Below are 25,682 nucleotides of genomic sequence, written 5' to 3'. Positions count from 1 at the left end.
CCTGCAGAGCTGCCAGGACAGACTCATGCGTGCGGCCGGCCGGGCAGGCCCGAGGAGGGTGCTTCTGGAAAGGTCTTTCTTGGGAAAACGGATTAGGCAGGAATGGGTACGGCGGTGAGGATCTAGTCAGCCGCCTCTGAACACAGTGTACCACTGGTAGGGCACTGGCTCTGCCCTCCAGGAAGAGGCGAAACCCATTTATTTCTGCGGGAGTAAGCTAGCTAAGGCACCAAGTAACAACGCGGACCACAAACTCATCGGGGTCCCATGACCCAGAGTGAAAAGAAACCGCACAGAAGAGAAGGGCAATGCCCACGCATCGAGGGACTCACATCCGAGAAAGGAACTCTCACACCAGTGTTACATGATATTCTCTGTTCGCAAAAGATACTAGAAAGGGGGCAACGGAATTTTTCTAAGTGCGTTTGGAAACAATCACCTAGAGCAGTAGGGATCTGAACACAGAGCGACACCCATGGCAGCCAAGCCTTGGCACGCGCTGTTACTCCAGGTTACACGTGCTCACCTTTTGTATTTTATACAGTTACCCAGAATGAGAGACTTGGCTTCAGCGTGTTTGGACATGCATAGAACATAACTGAGTGCTGTTTACCTCCTTCTCCCCTGCCCTGCTTCTTTCTCATCCCCTTTCTGTTCTCTTAGAGTCTCCTTTTCTAATTTCTTACCATTTTTCCTCTATTTGTTTTAGATTCCACATGCCACATTTCTTTTTTATTAGTATGCTTGCAATAGGTAGGAACCGCATGCATCTGGGGGAATTAGCGCGCACAGGTGTCATGGCTTCATCCTTTTCCTTCCCCTCTCCCTCCTTCCCACCTCCAGACGTCTGCCTTCTTGTTTCCCGTCATGTTTTGCTCTTTATTTATATTTGGGGTTTCTATGTAAGAAACATTTAGCCTTCTGTATCTGACTTATGTCACTGATCATTATGTCTTTAGGGGCACCCATTCCTGCAGTGCCTCAGCTCCATCCTTCTTTATGGCTGAGCACTCAGATCCACACCTTACACTTCAGTTCCTCATTAACCATCCTGACATTTACTCACATCCTGACATTTACTCCAAGAAACATGTGGAGCCCCTCCTCTTTGGTCACACACTAGAGTGACGCTCTGCACACGATTCTCATATTTGTACACTCACATGTCGGTTTCCCTCGTGTAAAGCACACGCTAGGTTTTACACACTCTCCTTGCCTTTGTACCCAGCAATAGTGCCTGACATATAGCCAGAACATCTCGGTACATTTTCAGTGATGAGAAAATGAGAACGGCAAGGGTTTGTGAAAAACACAAGCTCACGGCAGTGGCTGCCCACTGACGATGCAAGGGGAAAGCCTTAGCAGCAGAAGCCTCCCTGTACCACCCTGCACGGCTCCTGCTGACATCAGAAGACACCAGCACAGCACTCACCAAACCTACACAAGACAAAAGTGCGGATGTGATGCAGGGCCCAAGGAGCCCTGACCCACCTTGTCTAAAAGTGAATGTGTGTAAACCTGTGTCTGAAACTAACAGGCCTTCTGTGAGCCCTCAAGGAAATGGTCTTGTCAAGCTGCAGCTATAAACATACAATTTTAGACACAATTCAGGTGCTCCCGGAAGCTCTAGAAGGTGCTAGATGTTCTTGAAAAACACATTCTTTAGATAATCATATCTGTCGCCTACACTGTTTCTTGAGTTCACATAAACATTCCAATGTTACCCCGAAGGCATGCTTCCTCTCTTGGAACTTGCCCACTGTCCCTCTTGGCAGCGTGCCCCGACCTGAAGAAAGCCTTCAGTGTCCTTGTCCTCGCCATGGTAAATTCCTTTTTACTGCCTGCCTTGCTGGCCCTCCATATGCTGTCTCACAGAGAAGTCAGCGGATCTGGAGAATGAGTCAACTTTAAACAGCAGAGTAAGAACCCCAGGCACTGCACCTGAAGCTGTAGAGGCCTCGGGCCCAGCACTTCCTGTTCTGGGAGGTGATAAGCCATGGGGATGGCCCAGGGCACAGGGCACATTCCCTAATGCTTCAGAAGCAGGTGGGCAGCGCCGACGGTGCATGTCCCTAACCTTTCTGAGGTGACTGTGAGTTAATTACGTGTGCAGCAGGCATGAGTGTCGGGGGAGAATGCGGGAACTGGCTGGCAGCCGTCTCTGCTGTCTAGGGCAGCTGTCCAGTGCATGAGAACCAACACCAGCAAAGCACTGCCTGTCGCTACCAAATGCCTACTCTGCTGAGCACTTTCCACACGTTTTTTGTGTACAGCTACGGGAGCTGGAGACTGTGTCCCAGTTTAAGGAAGAATCTGCAGTAGAGAGGTTGAGTGATTTGTCTCAAGACCAGAACCCAAGTGCCTCTTGGTCTGGCTTCGAAGCTCACTGTTTCCATCGCTTCCCCAGGCACTGGACAATAACCTAACTACAGCAGGCTGTGTCCCCAAACAGGTGACAGAACTTACAGCTTAGTGTGTGATGGGTGGCTGCCTCTGCCTGGAGGTCAGCCACACCTGGAGAGGGGCAGCGTGGAGAATCTGTCAGCCACCTAGATGGCGCGCCTGCAGTACACACGCTCATCTCAGTGAGCTGGCACTGTTTTTTAAACTTTAAATATTTCTCAGTTAGCCTTCTGACATGTTAAGTTCATTTTTATCAGATACTGAAAGTGGTTTTGGATGTAATTATTACCATAATGCAAAGACCTATTCTCCTATGGAATATGTGCATTAAAAAGATCAAGATATTTCACCAGATGCATTTCAAAGGACGAAAATGCCTTTGAATTCATCTCATGTTTTCTCTTTTTTTTGTCTTTTTCCTTTTTCCTTTTTATCGGTACCAGGGATCGAACTCATGACTGCCTGCTTGCAAGGCAGACACTTATGCCACTGAGCTAAATCCCCAGCCCCAGAATTCATCTCATGTTTTCTAAGCATCACAACACTATACTGCCTTTCAAAAGGGTTCATGAGGTACTTAGAAGGGAACTAAGTTTTTTTGGATGGAAGAATGTTACTAGGCTAGGATAACACAGTGATTGATAAACTTTTTCCAAAAATATCTTTATAAATTTAACTATTTTAATATTTATTGAATTTCTACAGTCTCTCTCTTATGTTTTTGAGATAGGGTATCACTATGTAGATTAGGCTAGCCTCTAACTCACAGAAATCCTCTTGCCTCAGCCTCCCAAGTGCAGGGATTATAGGTGTGTGCTATAATGCTTGGCTTTTTACATATTTTCTTGAGTGTCATGTAAAATTTTCTCTAAACATTTTAATTTAATAACTTAATAATTAAATAACTTAACTTATATTAATTAAGGAACAAAAGATGGGCAAATATGGTCTTTATTTCAACAGGAATATTATTCATTCCAAAGCCAAGATGTAATTTGACTTTTACTGACAAGTTACTGTTTACATATTACAATGTTTCCTTCCATCTTCTAAGATAACAGAAAGGTAATGTGATTCATAAAAATATTTGAGATTTAAAGAGACTGATGCTGCATTTTGTATCAGAATGAATTGGTTAAACACATAATTCTGTCTCTTTTTACAGCAGGAGTTGGCAAAGCCTGGCCGTGGGCCACAGCAACTAACTTGGCCCCATTCTGCCTTCCTGCTTTTGCACACAGTGGCAGAGGTGCGCAGCTCACATGACTGCGTGTGGCTGTCTGATTGCCATGCACCTCGCATGAGGGCCCCTGCCTATGGTCAGGGCAGTGACCCATGCTGTATGAATCTTCTCTTCTGGAGCCCACACCCCTGTGCTGATCAGATCCTGACACCTTGGGCAACAGTCACAATTCACTGTCACAGTCTGTTTTCTGTGGCCATCAACAGCGGCGTTGACACTGTGGGGTGCAGAGTCCTGAGGGGATCTGTGACTCCAGCCTCTGGTATTTGCACCCAGAGTCTACCTAAGTGTATGATGACCATGACAGACCTCTAGCCAGTGGAATTTGGCAAATGGGAAGAGCCTTTGCACACCTCATGCAGGTCCCAAGTTGGGTCATTCTGAATTAATCTGAAATGGAACAGAGAGCTGGGCATGGTGGGCATACCTGGAGTCCCACCTACTTGGGAGGCTGAGGTGGGAGGGCTGCTTGAGAAGACCTGGGCAACAGTGCAATCTGATCTCAAAATAGCTACCAAAACCCGGAACCTCAGTCTACCTGAAGGCAATGTGAATGAGCTTGAAAACAGATTCTTTTTCCAGTGCAGCCTTCAGATGAGAACGCACCGGCCGTGGCAGCCCAGTCCCTGCACTCTGCTCCACAGACTACCAGCTTTTTTGGCTTTGAGTAGTTTTACCTTTTATCTGTTTCACAGTAGCTACCCAGAGTACCTTTCCTTCATTTATCGTCTTTGCAGACTCCCTCTCCTTGCCCTCTCCCATGTCCTCTCAGACACTGTCCCTAACTTTCCATAATGACTTAAACGAGTATCTCCTCCTGTACTTTCCCAGAAATCTTGGTCTCTTAGGTTACTGGTGCCCAGCTACAAAAGTTCAGTAAATGTTTAGTGACTAAAAGTGAAAGGAGATAAAGAACCATGGTAAATTGAAATGCACAGAAACTTAGAGAGATTAAGATGTCCAGTTCTCCAATATTCCTAATGCCTAGCAACCCCTCTAGAATTTTCTCTTTTGATTTTAGAAGTGGTATTTCAATTATCTCCCTTTTATAGAGCTGGAAAATTAAAACAGATTTTACACTCTTGTGGCAGAGTTAAATTCTGAAAAAGATATAATGATATGTTTAACCCTTTATACTATGTCACAGTAAAATAACATGCTATTTATTATACAAGACTTATCTAGGAGGCGTCTTAAGAGTTTCACAAAGTATAGAAACAAGTATCTTTTACAAAAAAACTCTTACTCTAGAAAGAAACTATAGTTTTAAAAATTACTCTAAATACCAATCATATAAAGAATTAAATAGGAGGGGAAGGCAAGGAGAACTGCATAAAATTTAGCCTGTTAACATACTAAGATGCTAACACAAAGTAAACAGAGCCCATGGAGTGTATTACATGATACTCTCTTTTCCAAAGGGAGGTATGTGAAGGAAAGCCTATTTACCTTAAAGATTCAGACAATGGTGTTAAAGTGCCATCTCCCCTATCTACCACACGAAAGAAATTCAACTGATCTCCTTCCCGGTAAACCAAGAACGTGACTTGTCTGCCGCAGGAGGCCTTCTCCCAGACCTCATCTCGCCTGGGGTCCACGCACTCAGCCATCTCCCTAAGCCGGTCTTCTGTGGGAACTAAAGTGGAAAGATTAACAGAAAGCTTTCAATTTACAGCAACTTTTGTGCACCTTGTACAGTGACAAGAATAATGGGTTGAATCTTTTCCTGTACCACCAGCTCTGTATATCTGTATCTGCTAATTTTAAGTCATTATTATCTAAGATTTTCCCACTGGATACCTTTTGCTTCCTGTATTTTCAAATATTGTTTCCAATGATCAACAAAATTTAAAAACAGATTGATTTTATTGTTTTGTTTTGTTTCATTTTATTGTATCTGGTATGGGCAGCTACTTTGAAGATAACAAGATGCATTATGGCAGCCATTGTTGATTTCCTATTACCTTGTTTTTAAGTCCTGTATAGTGTTCACTGTTTTGTCTTGATTGGCTCTATTTTATTTTTTTGTTTTATTCTCTTTAAATTAAAAACAATACAAATGCCACTAGGTTAGGTTAAAGGGTAAAAACATACAGATGAGACACAGGTAAAAAAAACAGAAGGAACAGAGGGCTGGAAGTGCAGTGTAACAGAACACTTACTTACATCCCCAGTACTCTGGGTTCATTCCCCAGCAGCAAAACAAAAGAAACAAAAAGTAACACAAAACTTAGATGCCACAGCAAACTTGCTTTCTTTCTGCTTTTATAGAAAAGCTGTTTCTTGTCACACCTCTCCTTGACGTGAAGCTGAGTAGCAGGACATAGTGACTTGGCACACAGGGGCTGACGCTGTGCTGCTCTGCAGCAGGTGAGGCGGTCTGAACGTTCCTTGGATCAGGGTCCTCCAGGACCCCCTGCTGTCCTGCAGTGTAATGTGTGAGGTCAGGGTGCAGAGCTGTCTGCACTGACCGGAACTACCTGACGCCACATGACTGGTGGGCTCTTGAGCTCCAGCTGTCCTCAGGCTTGAATGACACTATGGCCGCCATGACAACCTGCCTGCATCTGATTTTATCCCAACAGCAGCCACTGATTTTACCCCACTGCTGGGAATGGACATTAGGAGATTGCTGCTGATAGTATAAATGCACCAGGAGGCCCGGGAACAGATCTGGGGTGTCTAAGTAAAAATGCTGTGTAAACCAGATTGTTCTCTCCAGAGATGTTCCCCATCAAGCTGCAGAAACACTGCTCTCTCCGAAAAACAGCAGCAATTTTCCAATCTGCCTAACTTTCTTTCCCTTACTAACAGAATCATAGCCTATCCTACCCTTTAAAAAGAAATGCTACCAACAGAAAAATAGAAACTCTGAAAGGAGTCAGGAAATTGATCTGAGATGTTCCTGCATCCTAAATTCACAACCCACACACAAACTGTAGAAGTAAAGTAGGATTTGTTCTGTGAGGTCATCATCTGAATGATCTGACTTTTTTCCAGGTAAGTTCTTATCTTTTTAAAGTGAATGGTTTTCTTTCCACATTAAATGAACAAGAAACAAAACGATGGTGCTGGATGTTAGGTGTGCTGCTGCTGTCTCTACATGCACACAAGGGCCTCTGCTGAGCAGAGGCAGCTGTGGCTGCTGCGGGCACGTGTGAGCATATGTACATGTGTGTGCACATGTGTACATGTGTCCGTGCATTGTGCATGTGTGCACACTGTGCATATCTTCCTGTGTCAGAAAAGTCATTTAGACTTTACCAGATACAAAACAGTGCACATGGAACTAGGGTACAATTTAATTTTAGCATTTTCTATGCTTTTTTGATAATGGTTATTCCAAAATAAATTTTAAGGCTAAATATTACTGGAACACACATAATAAAGACAGTCTCTGAACCATGGTTTTAAAACAATAAGACTAAAATAGCTTTAAAAGTATGGTTTCTCAAATACAGTATGGGAAGTTACTAAATCTGAGTTCAGTCTTTCATTTTTGCAAAGTTTTAAATGGCTAACTGTGGAAAATAGAAAGCATTTAATGTTAAAAAGTGTACTTAATAAAGTTTATTGAAAACTATTTTATTTTAGTCTTTCTGAGATAGGGTTTTACTACGCATTCAGGCTGGCTTTAAACTCACTTTGTAGCCTAGGCTGGCCTCAAACTGGCAGGGATCCTCCTGCCTCAGCTTCCAAGTACTGGAATCACAGGCAGGTGCCACCTTGCTTGGCCTAACAATTTTAAATATTAAAAATTAAGTGCTAGATACTGACCTGTCAATTCCAAAGCATGGTACAGAAAGTTGTAAAAAATTATTGTGAAGACTTTATTACAAAGCTTGAACTAACAAAGGGTACAAATTCATTTTCATTAAAAGAGAAAAATATATATACACATTCACAATTTGTATTACTTACACTTATTATCTTAACTGTGCAAAAATAGTTTTACTCCTAGTAAGAAAAATTAGGTGTTGTAATTAAACACTCTGGCTTAAAGCCCTACTACATACAAATAATCAACTTTCAAACATGTAATACAATGGAACTCACATGTCATTAAACACTGCATAATTCTTTCTTAATGGCTCAGTAAACACTCAGGATTCTTATACGACTCTCCAAGTCAACACCATAAACACCATCCACATCACGTAAAAGCATTTTACCAGCCAAGTTAATGGAGAGTCCTTGATGTCCTTATCTGCTCTAATATGATGACCTTGTTTTCACTAATTTATGCCAAACAGTACAACACATCCACAAAATCCCCTTGAGGTAGCTAGGGAAAAGATGGTAAGAATCCTATTTTTTAAACAAGATTGTGAAGTACAGGGATATTGTTTGACAGGTGGCAGTACACCAGCAGTGGACTCAACTAGACAAACCTAAAGGCCTTCCCCAACATGAGATCCACAGGAGGAGTCTCCCCATGTGTGGGGTTTGTGTGCTGTTGCTGAGCCAGGCCCAGATGCACACTCCTGGCTCTGCTATCTCAGACAAGTCTCTGCCCACATCACCTTCTCCAAAGACCCTCCCTCCTGCCCCACTTTGGCAGACGGTGTCATATTATCTTGTCTGTCTCCCATACCGCACTTAAAACCACATGAAATTATGGTCATTCATTGCAGTTGTTCACTGGAGGCAGCGTCAGGGAGCAGGCCTGTCACCCCACATTCATGGTACCGACACCTCACTATGGTCACTGTGCCCACATTCTGAGAACAGATTTGAGAGGGCTATGAGACCATTCATGAAACCCAGATGCATCATAAACCTGGTAAACAAATATGCATCTTTGACATTTTCCATAGCAATCATTATTGCAGGAATTTTAAGACTTAGTAAAAAAAAAAAAAAAGCAATGAGACTGGAGACTGGCACAAGTGTTAACAATATTTATACTACATTATACTATGTTATTCCATTTGCTTTCCCTTAATTGGGAAGGTTTGCTTCTAAATCTCCTTAAATTGAATCAGGAGTAATGAAATCTTTTGGAACACATTTAAAAATTCAGTTCTCTATGTATTTAGGTCTTACAGAATAATCTCAGCAAAACAAGTATGACTCTTCTAAGATCTAACAGCAGAAAAGGAATTTGACTTAAACTGGAGGCTATAAAATTGCTGACTTAAAGAATGTTATTGTCAAACTGCTTGAAGAATTGTCAAATTGCTTTAATCCATGCCTACCTTTTCTAGTATTTATAGGTCCACCACGCATGGCCAAAACCAGCTTCAAAGTACAACCTTCTGAAATGCTGTGGACAGTTAACACATAAATAATCTATAATAGTGAAAACATATTCAATGTTAAATGTAATACAAATTAAGTGTTGATTTGCTAAGAGTAATATCTATTCTCCAAAAGACAAAGAGGCACGGAAACATGAATAAATTTAAAATGTTAATATTTACTTGTATAAACATTAAAAAAGATGAAAAAGTTCCAAGTTCCTTACACATGATGTGAACCCCCAGAATAAACACACTGGGAAGGACTCTGTGATCCATGCCCCCTAATCCCACCTGTGAAGAGGAGGTGGTCTAGGGAAGAGGGGGGCTTGCCCAGGACCCACAGAGCCAATGAGAGCAGATCTGCTCAGTGGAACAGGAAACAGGACAACAGCAAACTGTGCCAGGGCTGGCCACAGGGCTCTGCTAGTGGTTCTGCATTACTCTCATCCTTTTGCTTTTTCTTATGAAAGTAACGATGAACTCTGTGAGAGTAAGGGGAATAAGTGTGTGTGGACCCAGTGGTACACACGGCACGGCTCGGGGACTGAAGGAGGGTTAGGTGTGCAGGAGGAAAGTCTCAGAGAAGAGCTAGCCTCTCATGCCAGAAGTTTCCTGCAGATGGACAGAAAGGCAGACAGGAGTGTGTCGGTGCTTAAAGAGAGAAGCAAAGAGGACAAGAGGTTAACAGGAAGGTGTAAAAAGCAGAAGGGAATGGTTTAACATGAGAAAAAAATTAAGCATCAGGGACGATGATGAGCAGCACTAAGCCAGCAAACCTACAGCTCAGAATTCACAGTGAAATCTGGAGTCAGAGCTTTTATCCAGGGATTCAGGAGAAAGACACTGGTCTACAGAGTTATTCCCCCTGAGCACCTATGAACAGCTAATACACAATTACACTCACTTGTAATCATTCAAGCAATAATCGTCTTCAAGCTCCACGTTATTCCAGATTAAGTGCTGCTGACAGATGGGGATACCTTAGAGGAAGGTGATAATAAAGAGCGTTACAGGATCCGACAGCATCTCCAAAAGAGTGTGATATAAAATTACTTCACTAAAGACCTAAGAGTGCCGGCACACTTCTAAGCTGAATGCTAGGTGCTTAGCTAAAATTTACAGAATTACAGGTAAAAGCATGGTTAACAGTAGACAAAATCTAATCTATTCACTCTACAAGAGTGTGTTTTAAGTAACTCTCTGGCCCTAGAAGAAACATAAATAGCCCAAAGATAAACTCTCATGAGTATGCCCCAAACAGTTTAAGATTTAAGGCCTAGAAGACAGTTCTAAATGCTGCAAACTAGACTGCATTCGATTTTATTTGTTTTAAATTCAGGGGTAAAAGTATGTTACTAACAACTTTCAATGCAGAAAATCCTAGTCTACAAGACATTTTCCTTACATTTTTGTGATGTTAAAGAATCATAAGATAGATTCACTATTCCAACATAAAATTGTATTTTTTAACAATCTGCACACTTAAACGTCCTAAGAAAACTTCAGTTATGTTAGTGCATAAGCATTATCTACTCAGTAGAACACTTAATGGATACTGAAACTAATGAAAATATTTTTCCAGTTATCTCACATACTTCCTTCTCAAATTGCTTTTGCTTGCATTATAAAATAAGCAGGTGAGAATGACAACATGTAAGAGTGACATGTAAGTGCCACATGTAAGAGCATTATTACATACGCCAGGGACCTTGTATGACTTGACCTTTGTTATCACAATTCAGCTGCAACAACAGCCCTGTGCAGTGACGGCACTAGAAACTGAATTCAAAGGTGCTGACACTTGGGAACAGAGAGACCAAGTAACACATGAACAGTACGCGGTATGATCAAATAGTAAGGGAGATGTTTCCAATTTTTAAAATTTCTTATAATAACAGACACATTTGTCATTAACGCCCCATGGTCCCTCTAGCTCTGAGTGCATTTATTGCATCATTCTTGCCATTTCTGAAACAGATCTGGAAGTCCTCTTTCCTCGCATTAGTCAAGCTGCCGTGGCTGCTTCAATGTGCAGTCGACTTTAAACATTTACATTTCATGGTCATTTGGACTTTAAGAGTCCGAAGTCACAGATCAACTGAATGAGGGAGATGAAGACACAATTGTAATGTTTTTATCAGATGGAAATTGCCTTAGCAGAAGCAGTGTGTCACACGGTGTGTTTTCATGATGGAGACAAAACTGCCCATTTCTCGGGCTGTTTTCTGTGCATATTGTTTCTTACATAATCTACTAAGTCCTTAAAATATTCAGAGCTCACCATAGTGTTCCTAAGTATGAATTCCACTCTTGAAATTCCATCAAAGTAAAAAGCACATTTAACATCACACTGATGCTGGATACTGACGCACTTTTTTTTTTCATGAGGAAAATTGGGTGATTTCCATTGAGAACTCTGCAGTTTAGTCTCAGGATCATAAACATAGACCTAAGTTCCATCTCCCATGATGACATTCTTAAAAAGCTGGAATATGAAGTGGCATAACTGCATAGTTCCAATGAAACTGAAAACATTTCATGTCACTTGTTGGTGATCCATGATTTACATCACACTTTCTTCTTTCAAATGTAGCCCACAACTGACTGAGCATGCCAAATGATGAAATTTGCCACCTGCTGTTAGAAGGTCTGACGTGTTGCTTTGCATGCCCTGCCTTTCTGCTAGTTGGCATGTATCGGCTGCATTCACATACGTTTTGATCACATTTCATGTGGCAGTGAGAGGCTGGAGGTACCTCCAGAGACTGCATTCCATTTTACACTGATTCATCCCTAGAATATTTACTTCCACAAAGTGAAAGCTGCGCTATCTGCTTCCATGGTGTTGGCTGTTCATGGACTCGGATGCACCAAAGTTCAGTAAGTACCCTGAAAGGCCTTCACCACGAACTCTCTGGGGTGTCCATGCTTTTGTCTCCCAAACAGAGGGTCACTTCTTTTGCTTCTAGTGAAATGAGAGGGCCAGTAAAAAGGTTTTTAAGCTATCCATTATTTCACTCTAGAAATATTTTGGCATTTAAGAAATTTTAACTGCATCAAGATCAGTGTTTTTCAGTCCAACTCTTAGGATTTCATCAGTCTCAGCACATAAATCACTCTGGGCAAGGGACGCCATGTTTCCATTCAGCTGATGCAGCGGAGGATAGCTTTGTAATGAAGCCTCCTAGCTGGACAACACAGAAACAATGCTGCTGGGACCCACCTACCACAATTACTGTCAGTGGCCTTCACTATCAGACTGGATAGCCTGAGGCCGTGGGGACTGTCCCAAACTGGGCCAGGGCCCTGCCTACCACCTGTATGCGAGAGGACCTTGGAAAGCCATCAACCTGTGCGAGCCTTGCTGCTTCTCCTTCACATGGAATGAGGCTGGGGCTGCTCCCACCACCAGGATGTTCAGAAGCTCAAACACATGAAACAGAACAACTCTGCTTTAAGACAGAGACGCTGAGTTTTTACTTGCTAGATCTGGTAACCCAACTGAAGAATGGCTCTTTGCTTTTAAACTCCAATTTTTATTTCTAGAATTACTAAATCCAGACACATTAATTTCTTTCTTTTTTTTTTTTTTTTTTGTCTTTTTCCTTTTTATCGGTACCAGGGATCGAACTCACGACTGCCTGCTTGCAAGGCAGGTGCTTGAGCTAAATTCCCAGCCCCGAGACAAATTAATTTCTAGAAAAACATATTTTCTTCCAAAATAAACTTACATACATAAGATTTTTCCTTTTGTGGTGCTGGGGATTGAATGCAGGACCGCTTACATGCCAGGAAAACTCACTACCACTGAGCTACACTCTCTACACCTAATTCTCCATTCAGTGTTTTAAGCTTCTTTCAAATGAAAATATTTATTATAAAAATAGCTACTTGGAAAAATAGGCAATATAGAAAAATATAAAATGAAATAAAAACTGTGCATAAACCTAAACCCAGTAGAATCTATCCTCAATATTTTGGGTATATTTCTTTTTAAAAAAGTTTTTTAGTAAAGTGGGAGTATACTTTGTAAGCTGTTTTATAAACTTTTGTTTACATTTTTATATCAATAAATAAAAACACACATTGGTTTGTATTACTAGATAGCACTCCAAGATACATTTGTCATAATCAATAGATTTGTGTAACCCTTATTAAGAGATTTGTCTGTCCAGTTTTTCACTATAATAAAGTTGATTGTGAGGTGTCAGAATCAAAATGAAGTTGCTCTGTGTCAAGTCTAACAAAAATGAAATGAACAGAGCGTGGAGCTAATGAAGGTTTCTTACCCATGATAGCTGATAATAATGATCACAAAGAGGCCAGCACCACAGCCCGGCACAAAGGTACCAAGCCTTACCCACCTGGGAAATACCTTGTGATGACATGCAAATCAGGACACTTGGTATTAATCCCTGTGGCCATGAATTATAATTTCAGAATGTCTTGTGAAATCTGTATTTTGCCTTTAAAAGTTCCCTTTCCCTCACCCTCTCTGAACACGTGCATAGCTTACTACAGACATGTGTATTTCCACTGTAATACTTTGCTACTCCTAAGCAAACAATTTTCAAGAATCTGTCTCCATTTGGGTTGACACGATAACTTGATGCATGAATGCATGTGTACGTGTGTGTGTGTGTGTGTGTGTGCGCGCGCGCGCGCGCGTGTGCGTGCGCTCGCGCAAATGTTAGTCTGCCTGGGCTGTCATAACAAAATACCCTGGGTTGGACAGTTTAAACACTCTATGAGTTTTCACAATTCTGAAGCCTGGACGCCCTAGACCAAGGTGCCACATAGGTTTCCCTGTGAGCCTTTGCTCCTGGCATGTAGGCAGCAGCCACCAGATGGTGTATTTACATGACCCTTCCTTTGTGTGAGGCCACTTGATGTCTCTTCTTACAGGGACACCAATATCATGAAGGCCCTACCTAGTGACCTCATGTGAAAGGATTCAGGTGGATTGGAACACTCACCACAAAGGAGGAACCTCAAAGTCATGGGATTTGAAGGAACTTCTGCAGGAGGCAAAGCAGAAAAACCCACTGGGAAATTTCACTGGGCGTGAGCCAGGGGCACAGTGGTGAGACAGAATCCCACATACGAGGTACTTGCAGTAGATTTACCTGCTCTCAGGCTGCAAGCACAGTGGCCCAGGAGTCACTGCCAGGCTGTCCCCACGTTTCAGGAATGCTGCTTGGTCGCATGGAGGGTTGACTATATGAGCCCAAGCGGGACTGCAGATGAGGAAAGGGGGTGGGAAGGAGCCTGTCTGGAGGTTTTAACTTGGGCCCAATGACATGCCAGGTTGGAGCAGCAAAGGACATCTCATTTCTAGGGAGGACTGGAAAGGACGCTAGGCCTCTGAAGCAGTTCCTCCATGTGGGTACTGCATACCCCGCATATCCTACAGCAGTTCTCAAGAACTACAGGAAAGAAGTGGGAAGACCTGGGTGGGTCTTCCTGCGTGCCCTTCACTGATTCAGTGGTGAGAAGGAAGGAAAGGGTGAAAGATAAAAGGGAATTATAAAACTGGGGACTTATATCACCAAACAAACATAAGACATTTATTGGAATATGCACATCTCTATGCTGTCAGAGAATGTATCACACAATCCTGGAAAATAATCAAAGATCACAAAACTAAGCAAGAGAAAAATTAGCAACCCACAGTTAATCTTAAAAGTTAGAAAATGAATTCCATATACACATCGACCAAGCAACATTTCACTCAGAAAAATCACCATAAGGCAGAAGAAAACTATGCAGCTACATTTCTACTGGAGTTACAAATAAACAAGCATTTGAAAATATGAAAGAAACCTTTGCATCAGAAATTTAAAAAGTCAACAGAAATGGGATAAAAGGAGATGCACAAAAATATAGAAAAATTACGACAGTAAGGACTTAAGGAACGCAATGACACAAGTTACCAGAAAAAAAATTCACAACAGTGGACAAATGTAAAAGAATGAAAATAAATTCTTATCTTAAAAAAAAGTGTTTTCCTCAAAACAGAATTTTACAAGTGCCTAAATCTCAACCATCAAGGAACTGGCGACACAAAGTACAGGAATAGCATTTGTTACACCAGTATGTATAGCAAACAGTAAATGTGCTTGAAAGGGATAATCATTTTTCTGTAATAAGTCAAAAGTTGTAAGGAAAAAAAGGAAAAGAACAAAGTAAATCGAAAGAATGCACAAGGAAAGTAGTAGTAAAGACAGAGGCAGAAAATACAAAAGCAGTAACAAAACTCTGAATTTCTAGCCACATTAACAAAGTAAACTATTTAACTATCAAGAGAAAACATGAGTACATAAAATAGGAAATAGCAAGGAGATACTATCTTGGGAAATGATACATTAACAAAATTTCTGCATTAAAATTAGGAAGCATAAACAGATAACGTTTTGTACAACTGAAGGGTGTTATTCAGGAATGATACCATAATAAAATAGTACACAGCCCAGATGGAATCACCAAACCTCAAGGAGATAAAGTAAACCTCTATCCACTGTAAGCATATTGTCAGGGAAAATGACTACCATTGGGATTGCTGGGGCCAAGAGGCGAGTGACTCCTGTGTGATTTTGTGAGGCGTGTTCCCTGATTCCTCTGAGAGAGAGGGTAGTGGTTGTCTTCTGTGTCCCAAGAAAATGCCTGTTTACCCACAGCCGTGCCAGCAGTGAGTGCTGTGACACTTTCAAATCACTGTTAATCTGTTGTTTTAATGTGGACTTCTGTAACTGTATTAAAGCTTTCTTATGTTTAAAGGGATATTTTTACACTTTAGAGTGAATTACTTGTTCATGTCTTTTGTCCACTTTTATTAAATTTTGATCTTTCTACTATAATTTTTAAAAGCTTGTTATGTATTAGGCATATTAGTCTTTGGCCTATGCTACAAGTTATACATATTTTCTCCTGGTTTATCGATTGTCATTTTACTTCATTTGTATGGGTTTCTTACACAGTTAAGAACTATTTTTCACTTGTAAAAATTTTAAAGGCAAACTTATGAATCTTTTATGGCCTTTTTTTTGTACCAAAGATTGAACTCACAACCTTGTGCTTGCCACACAGGTACTTACGCTGCTGAGCTAAATCCCTGGTTTTGGTTTTGAGTAGTAGTTAGAAAGCCTTTTCTTGAGGCTGGGGATTTAGCTCAGTGGCATAAGTGCCTGCCGTGCAAGCAGGCAGTCATGAGTTTAATCCCCGGTACCGATACAAAGGAAAAAGACACACACAAAAGAAAGCCTTTTTTATGGCAAAGAGAATTGTTCCTTATTTTGTTACTTGTATAGTTCCCTTTTCTGCATTTACATTCTTAACCCATTGGGAGTTTGTTCTTATGTATGGTGGTATTAGGTATAGATCTAACTATGTCTTTGCCAGCGTGACTACCTGGTGATTCTAGCACCATTTATTTAAAAAGACCATTTGGGAACTGGTAATTTGAGACCCTACCATTGTGCTCTGTGCTGGGATCTATTTCTGGGCCTTTTGCATATCGGTCAATGCCAAGTCCTCATTATGGGGCTTGATGGTATGTTTCTATGTCTGGTAGGGTGTGTAGTCACTGATTTTCATTTTCTTTTTTTTCTTTTTTCCCTGGCAATTGCATGTTTGTTTTTCTACTTACCTTTAGTACACATGTCACTTGTCTCTTTTTAAAAATCTGATCATTGTAGTAAGATTGGATTAAATTGCTTTCATGTGTAAAGGCTCAAGTAGGTTCACCAAATAGTGTGGCAGCTGCTAACCCTTCCCCTGCCTTCTCCCCAGCGTTAGCTGAGTTGCGGGGATCACAGATTTTCCTGGAAATGTCTTTATTTTGCCTCATGTCTGAAAGGTAAGTTCACTGAATATTCAATTCTATTGTAGAGATACTTTCTTTTAGCACTGATAAACTAACAACCCACTGTCACCTACCTTCTTTTGTTATGGCTGAAAAGCCAGTTATGCCAAGATCTTAGTTTCTCCTACCACTCTCCGATTAAGACAAAAATAAAACTCAACAAGGAGCCCAAGCCTCCTTGAAGAAATGGCTCAATGTAGGGTAGGGGCAGGAATCACCTGAGACAAATCCGCGGCAACTTACAGGATTGCAGAGAAAGTGCGGGGTGGTTGGGCACAGTGGTTCTCAGGGTTAGGCAGCAAATACTCATCTGTGTGCCCACAGCCCATGGTGCACAGGCACCACACCGTCTCTTCTTTACCTCTGCCTCTGGCAAGGGCACCGAGTCTGTCAGAAGCCATGGGACACATGCCAGCTCTGATGCCTCCTTCTAAGGAACTATACATTTCAGTATCAAAATTAATGAGATATACCAAGTCCCAGACGTGGGAAACTCAGAGAGCAACAAACAGGATAAATACCCAAACTACACCAAGGCACCTATCGAACTTCAGAAAAGCAAAGACAAAGAGAGAATCTTTAAACAATGCAGGGGAAAACCAAGCCCCTTTTCTATAGAAGAAAAGATAATAACTCCAGCAGACTTCTCATCAGAAATCATGCAAGCAAGAAGAGAAGGAAATATTTAAACTGTTGAAAGAGAAAAAACATCAGTCTGAATTTCTACCCTGCAAATTATCCTTCAAAAGCAATGGAGAAATAAAGACTTTCTCAGATAATGTTGATTGAAAATTTAGGTCCACATAAAAAAGGAAGACTATTAGAGTAGAAATAAATAAAGGTAAAGCGAAGTGCTTATTTTTGCCATCCTTACTCTAACAGGAAACAGTCTGTTCAGAATAATACTAGCAACAGTAAGTATGATGATCAGGGTTCAGACATAACTGAAGCAGACAACAGCAAGATATGAAGGGTAGGACTGAGGAATTAGGACTACTTCATTGTTAGAAAGTACACTTCAATTAGTTGTAAATTTGTATTACAAACTCTAGTGCAACCATTAAAGAAAGGTTACAAGAAATGTAACTGATATGCTAAGAAAGACAAAAAATAGAATCATGTAAAATGATCATCTAAAACCACATAAGTATGGAAGACAAAAATAGAACCAAAAACAAGGATAAAAAGTGGGAAACAATAACAGATATGGTAATTAATCCAATACATTAATAACTACTTTAAATGTTTTAAAATATATCAATAAAAGTACAATACAACTGTAAAAAATGACTGCATATTTCACTTTAAATAAAAGGCATGTGCATCAAAAATAAAAGGGTAAAGCCAGGCATGGTAATGCATGCCTATAACCTCAGCACTTGGAACGCTGAGGCAGGAGGATGAATTTCAAGTTGGACTGGGCTATGCCATAAGAGCCTCTGTGTGTGTGTGTGTGTGTATACACTTTACATATATATGTACATATATGTATACATGCATATGTATATATATCCATATATATACTTTACCTATATACATATGTGTGTGTGAAGTAAAATAAACAAACATAAAAGTTTGGAGGAAGACATTCAGGCTAGCACTATTAAAAGAAAAGAGGAAGGGGCTGGGGATTTAGCTCAGCAGCATAAATGCCTGCCTTGCAAGCACGTGGTCATGAGTTCGATCCCTGGTACTGGTAAAAAACAAACAAACAAACAAAAAAAAAAAAACGGAAGACAGCCTGGTCATCTGAAGTTGGGCACTGTGGCTCTGTCACCGCAGTCTCTTCCAGGCCCATTTGAAATCCCTCCTTGATGTCAGCCCTCTCAGTGCTGGGGTTCAGTTATCCTAACTGAGTGCACCCCTGCTGCCTTATTCCCATATATCCCTTCCAACCTCCAGGCTCTTGACCATCTTTCCAGCATGGAGCCTTACCACATTAGCTCCAAACAACAGCCAGGGCAGAAGTAGAAAGTCCACCTAGACAAGGACTGAGACACACTGCATGAAGCCTGCCACCCTGAATCCTTCTGAAGACCATAGGACTCCCCACTGCCTCTGGGCTGCAAAAAGCTACAAGAAAGTCCAGCAAGGAAGGAAGGGTTGGGGTGCTAAGCTAGGAAAAGGGCACAGGAAGGGGAAGGAGGTCTAGCAACCACTAGTGGAAGGCGCTGTGCACTCAACTGTAGGCTTTCGCTTACAACCCTACCACCCAGCATGACAATGGCATTTGGGGATGAGGCCTTTGGGTGATAATCAGGTTTACATAGGCACTGACAGTGGGTCCTCGTCATAGGATCAGTGTCCTTATAAAGGGCACCAATGAGCTGGCTTGTACAGCTTTCTCTGCCATGTGAAGACACAATAAAAAGCCTGCAAGGCAGGAGGAGGGTTGCTGTGCTTTGAGAATGGTTCATCCCTTCTGAAACTCATACTGAAGTGTAATCTCCACTGTGAGGGATTCAGAGTGGAAATTTAAATTATGGGGCTCAGAGGCAGAGCCTTTGGGAGGTGATTACCACTAGATAAGGTTACCAGGTATGACTTTATGATTGAATACTAGTGACTTCATAAGAAGCAGAGGAATCAGGATGTATGCATGCACACATGCACACACAGATATGCAGACACATACAGAGATGTGATAAACAGACAGACACACCCAGATACGCACATGCTCACTGTCACCTACCATGTGATGCATCTGGGTCTCTGAAGCAAGATCATCACCAGATGTAGCCTCTCAACTTTGAACAAAAATTGGAAACTCAAATAAACCTCTTTTTAAAAATAAGTTAACTATTGTTATGGCTTGTCTGTAGATGTCCCCCAAAGATTCATGTGGTCAAAGGTAGGGTCTTTTTTATTTTTTTTTTAATTTTTTTATTTTTATTTTTTTTATATTTTTTTTTGTCTTTTTCATTTTTTATCGGTACCGGGGATCGAACTCACGACCGCCTGCTTGCAAGGCAGGTGCTTATGCCGCTGAGCTAAACCCCCAGCCCCGGTAGGGTCTTTTTTAGAGATAGGATTAAGAGTAGATGATTACTAAATCAGTATACTGATTAGTCTGGCATTGCACTAGTCCTGGAAATCTAGATATGATCCAGCCCGTGGATCAATCCGTGGGGTATACCTGGAGGGGGAACGGGGATGAATAAAACAGGGGGGAGACAAAGAGAGATTGAAGCAAGGTGAGTGAATCCGATCAAGCCTCGTTTATTCAGGAAGTGGTCACATCCTTTATGGGCCAAGGGCAGGCTGGTGGGACAGGAAGAGGCTACGGGGTGGTTTCTGATAGGTCATTATCACGTCCGGGTATGTGACATAAGCAGGAGAGGATTATGGTTAATGTAGGCAGGTGCATCATATGCCCATAGGAAAGGGAGGCAGGGAGGCAGCAATGGGGTGGTTGCGCTGCTCCCTACATAGATAGAATATAAAAAGGGGCAGAAAGCTGCTGCTAAAGTCACTGATTGGGTCCCTTGCTTGCTTTGCCCACTATGAATTGTTTCTCCTCTATGATGCTAATCTGCCATGCCACCCTCCCTTGGAGTCAGCTATGGACTAAAATGTCCACAAATTATGAACCAAAAACACCTTTCCTCCTTTAGTTTGGGTGTTGGGATTTTGTCTCAAAATGTTTCATTTTCCTTTGTCTCAAAGGAAAATAACTATGAGACACATAATTATGACAGCCAGCCTATGACGTGTTCACAACAGAAAGTAGGTTAAGTGCCCTCACCAGAGCTTGACCATGCTGGTACCCTAAGCTTGGACTTCCAGTGACCAGACTGTGAAAACATAAATGTCTGCTGTGGAACCACTCTTTCTATGGTATTTTGTTAGGTCAGTAGACATTTAAAATATTAACTTAGTTAATTTTCAAATTATTTCATTTGTTTTATAAATGTTTAAACTGGGATACAACTGTCTAACAACCATAGAGACAATGCTTTTATTTCAACAATATTTTCTCTTACGGGGGCCAAGGAGTTTATACAACTTGCTCTGGTTCTGACTCACAGTAACTACATATTTCTGAAGAGTTGCTAATCTTTTCTGACTAAATTTAGTCCCTGACATTAAATGTCTTAAAACAGTATGCTCTCCAAAGTGATTCTGCTGCAGAGGTTTTTTAAAATACACAAAAGAGGGAAAAATACAGATACTTTTACTTTATGGTGCTGGGGACTGAACCTTGGATCTTGGGTATACAGTATAAGTCCTCTACCATATACAACATCACCTCTGGAGATTATCTGAAACCCAAGATTTTATAATCCTGCTCTTTGTACCATCGTATAAATAGGAAAGTACAGTAAGGTCTAAATGAACTATTCTGACCATATCTACTGAATCATGTGCAGTGACCAATGCTATATGTGCCATTACTGGATACCCTAGCATTTCCATGAGACTGTGCAGGCCACTGATCCCAACAGCCCCTTCTCAGTCATTCAGGATCTGTGCTGCACTAACAGTATGTCTGTTATATATAAATGTGTGGGAGACCAATAGGAAGACTGAGGTCTAACTGGCCCCCTGTGTGATCCTAAGGAGAAAGGCAGCATGCAAGTATGCTGATGTGCTGCAGGAAAAAATTAAGACAGCTGAGATCCTGTTTTTCACTCAGACATATACCACAGATGGAGGGAGGCAGATGAACCCTGGGTTACTGTGACTGCCTACACTGTGTCTGAGTGAATAAAGGGAGGATGAGCCAGTCACTCAGGGTGCTCTGTTGAAGGGAGACAAGAGCTTCCTGACCTCCACATTTTACCTAATTCTGTTTTTCATTTTCATTGTCCTTTGGTAAAGTACAAGCTTGTAGACTGGTTCCTACAAGTGGCACCTTGAACAGGGACACTGACCAATGAATTCCACCAGGGAAAAATGCGTAGTGAGTCAGTTGACAGGGACTTCACAGGGGAAATGCATCAGTTAGCAAAAATAAACCAGCAAAAGAAAAAATGAAAGTGAGTGCACTCAGAGGATTTCAGCCTGGGTAATGGGGTAGGATTCACTGACTGAAGCACAGCATTATATCCCTTTATTAGAAAATCTGCTGTACCAGTCTGGAACTTATATTGTTGCAAGATGTTATCAAACATAATCCTTGGTTTCCTCAGATGGGCAAGTTTGATGTAGAGCTGGAAGCAAGTGAGAGAGGATTTGGAGCGTGCTTATACCCAGGGCCCTGTTACACTCCCTGAAACTTCTCCATATGGAGCCTGATCCATGCAGTTCTTTGTACTATAACTGCAGGAGAACATCTCACACCTAAGTGCAGCCTTGAGAGAAGATAGGGATGAGAGTGAAGAGTCCTGTTATGTTTTCCTTCCATCTGTGGTTGTATAGAAGTAGTACCTCTTTATCAAAACTGCTTAGACAGGCTGCACTTAATGGTGAGCCCTTTGGGATGTGTGCATTTCCAATTAATACTCATCCTGACACTAACAATCCACGATGAAATGTTCATGAGCACAATCCTTTGGAGTACACATTGTTTAAAGAATTAAAATCCAGGGTCACAAACAGGGACCTTTCATGTGGGCTTGTTGGAGTCTGTCCTGGGGTCTTTGTGCTTACCTCCTTTAGACATTAAACATTTAGCTAAGTCCTTCCTTTCTGCTGGGGAATACTTAACTTCCCGTATTAATTTTCAAGAGTTAGCAGCTGAGCAAGCTTGACAGAATCAGGTGGCAGGACACCTAGAGATTATGGAAGAAATGGTGTTGGAAACAGGTCCATATTCAGATCTAATCTCATAGTTAACCCTTCCAGTCCAGGCTTCCCAGCAAACGGCTCCCATAATGAAACAAAGCCTAGGTAACTACTCCTGAGGATGGTATTTCCACTCAGTCCTTCTCATATATTCTTCACGGCTTCTGTAAGCCCTGTGTCCAGTTCTTAGCCAGGTTACAGGAAGCTGGCCAGTGGCAGATACCGGATGCCCAAGCAGCAGAGATTACTGCACTGCAGCTGTTTTTGAGAATGCTAATAATGACTAAACAAGCTCTGGGGCCATCCCAGGGACTAAAAATCTTGGAGATCAGTCCAAACAATGTTGAATTAAACAAAATCAGGCTTCTTAAAAAATACATTGTTTTAATTGTGGCAAAAGAGGGTATATCCATAAATGGTGCACTTGACTCTTAGGAAGAAATGCAACTGTCCCTCTCCTGGAGGGGAAAGTGCTGAGCCCCGTCCTGAGATGTTGAAAAGGAAAGGTCAGTGCTTATCAAAGTTCTAAATATCAAGATGGCAGGAAATGGGATGTGGGTCTGGCACCAGGCCAACCAAGAGGCATTCCCAGTACTCCGGTACTGGCCTACAGCCCCAGTCCTCAGTGGGTCTCTGAACGACGGTTGAGTCCTTTTGTCACTGAGTCTTGGAAAGCATAGGATTAGACTTTCTTCTGCAGGTGACTGGTTGGCAGAGATAAACCTGTTAGAATTTCCACAGGAATCTGTATACCTCTTCACTTAGGTACTATGGGCCTAGTCATAGGAAAGCCAGCAGGATATTGAAATACTTCCCGGATTACTGATTTGGACTCTTGGGGGGTGGAATTCAGGTTGTGGTTCAGTCACATGATGTTTGGGTCTCCGAACCAGGTGATTACATTGCTCAACTGATTCTTTTACTGGCTGTCAGAATCACAGCTATTGGTTGAGAAATTAAAGGATTTAGTAGCACCTACCCAAAGGAATTGTTTTTCACTGAAGATATCACAGATCACCAGCCTACATATGCTCTTAAATATAAAGGAAAATGTTTTCGAGGGCTCAGGGACACAGGTGCAGATGTTTTACCAATGGCTTCATCCAATTGGTCACCTGCCTGGCCCACCTAAGCAGTAGCCACCTCCTGGGTCGGGGTTGGGTCACCCAGTCAGGTTATGCAGAGAGCTATACCTCTGCCTTATGTAGGCCCTGATAACTTTAAGGGGAGTCTTTTAGCTGTTTAGGGATCCCAGTCAACTTGTGGCACAGGGATCTGCTGAAGGAGTGGTGAAATGGAATTACTAAGGTAAATTCCATGTGATGACAGAAAGATGTCTGAACCTGTGGAAGTTTATCAGAAGAATAAAGGGGAGGTCCTGGCTAGGAGACAAACTTTTAATGGGGGCCAGTATGGTGTCTCTCCATTCAAAAACCACCCTCACTAAAATGGAAAACAGATGTGTTTGTTTGGGTGGACCAGTGGCCCCTGCCAAAGAAGCAGCTCATTCACTCATAAGCCTTCATGAAAGAATAAGTGAAAGCAGGACACACTGAGCCTTCCACTGGCCCTTGGAATACTGCTGTTTTTGCTATACCAAAGAAATCAGGCAACTGGAGGCTGCTTCAGGATTTAAGAGCTATCAGTGCATGTATTTATTCTATGGGCAATTTATAGCTGGCTTTCCCCACATCCACTGCAGTCCCATGGGACTGGCCTATGATCGCTCCAGATTTTAATGCTCCCTGTACCTGCACACCTCCAAATAATAGAAACTGCTTTGGCAAACAGACAAGTGTTTCAAATAAGTCTGTCTGTGCCTCTTATAGTGATCATATTGCCCGCTCCTCACTTTCCTACTGGACTTTTTGGTCAAATAGCAAACAATAAACGTTAACCTATTGAATGGCTTTACCTTCCTAACCAGCTTACAAAATGTCTCCAGATATATACAGATCAAATGTTAAGCTAATTCAGCAAGCCCACCACCACACACACAGCTTTTAGGATTCCATCCTGATTGTACTGTGTTTCCTGTTAATCTCGCAGAGTATACTCACTTGTTGCAAACTTCCTTAGTTTGGCAGATAGCTTTTGCAGAGTATATCAGATTCATTGATAAGTGTGCAGTTATATTCTTTGTCTACTTTACCTAGAAGTACTCAGACAACTCCTGAGTGCTTCACACGTGAATTTCCTCATGTTTTTACTGCTTTACTGAACTGTGGAAAATCACCAGGAAGCTGTCACCCTTGGACTTTGAGCTTAAAGATCAGAACTGGTTACTGTAATTACTGTATTAGAATGTACTGTGATTCCATCTATGTAGTTAACATCACCATTCATGTGGATACAGTCACTATAAAAAGTACCCTAGATTCGCCTTGTTCAGTTTGTTTTTGTGACTGTAGGCAGCCAGTCAGAATAGGACCACCTCTTTTTAAACAGGTAAAATATGCCCACACTCTGGCCTTCCTGGACCAGTGGCAGAAGGAAATCTTCACACTGAAAGACTCATTGCTTCAACTTTTCAACAGGCAAGTCTTTCTCATTCTTACTTTCATCAGAATATCCGAGCTCTTACCTCTAGCTTTAAATTTCCCAGATCACAGACATGCCACATTGTACAGCATGCCTGAATTTACCTACAACAATTCCATCAAAAGGCTGTAATCCTGGAGGCCTCCAGGCAAATGAGCTATGGCAAATGGATGAACACTTATATCTCAATTAGGCAGACTTTAGTATTAAATGTAAGTATAGACACTTATCCTCATTTTATGCATGCTACCTGCCATGAGGGAAAGAATGAGGGCATATCCAGCAACACTGTCTCTTGGCATTTGCAAACGGGGGAGTTCCTAAGAAAATAAAAATGGATAATAGCCCCACCTATAAAGCATGAACTTTTACAGATTTTTGCAGCACTGGAATGTTAGTCATTCTACTGGAATTCCTTATATTCCACAAGGACAAGCTATATTGAGCATGCACATTTGACATTAAAATAGCAGTTACAAAACCAAAAAGGGGAAATAATTCATAGTAAGTGCTATAGCTTGGCCTGATTTTGTAACATTTACACCTAACTTTTGAATCCTGTTGGTGATACAGATAGCACCAGATGGAATCACATTGAACCAAAAGTACAAGAGCATGGGAAAAGGAAGGAGGCACAGGTGTTGCCGTGATCCCCAGTGATGGC

At 41.6% G+C, this 25,682-nt stretch overlaps 1 protein-coding gene across 1 annotated transcript in view; it reads right to left on the bottom strand.

Annotated features, from left to right (window-relative positions):
* The window catches only part of Zfand4 (zinc finger AN1-type containing 4), a 50,388-nt gene that overhangs the window by 10,333 nt on the left and 14,373 nt on the right, over nt 1-25,682 (bottom strand). Inside the window, exons 4-6 of the mRNA XM_063233781.1 lie at nt 9,794-9,869; nt 8,845-8,912; nt 5,096-5,282 (exon numbers count right to left, since the gene is read on the bottom strand). Coding sequence (XP_063089851.1) covers nt 5,096-5,282; nt 8,845-8,912; nt 9,794-9,869 — 331 coding nt within the window. The remainder of the gene's footprint in view (nt 1-5,095; nt 5,283-8,844; nt 8,913-9,793; nt 9,870-25,682) is intronic.

Source organism: Cavia porcellus, unplaced genomic scaffold (genome assembly GCF_034190915.1).
Source record: "Cavia porcellus strain 051 isolate PalLab524CR breed Dunkin Hartley unplaced genomic scaffold, mCavPor4.1 scaffold_23, whole genome shotgun sequence".
Classification (NCBI taxonomy): Eukaryota; Metazoa; Chordata; class Mammalia; order Rodentia; family Caviidae; genus Cavia; species Cavia porcellus.
This window is presented reverse-complemented; position numbering and strand designations above follow the sequence as displayed.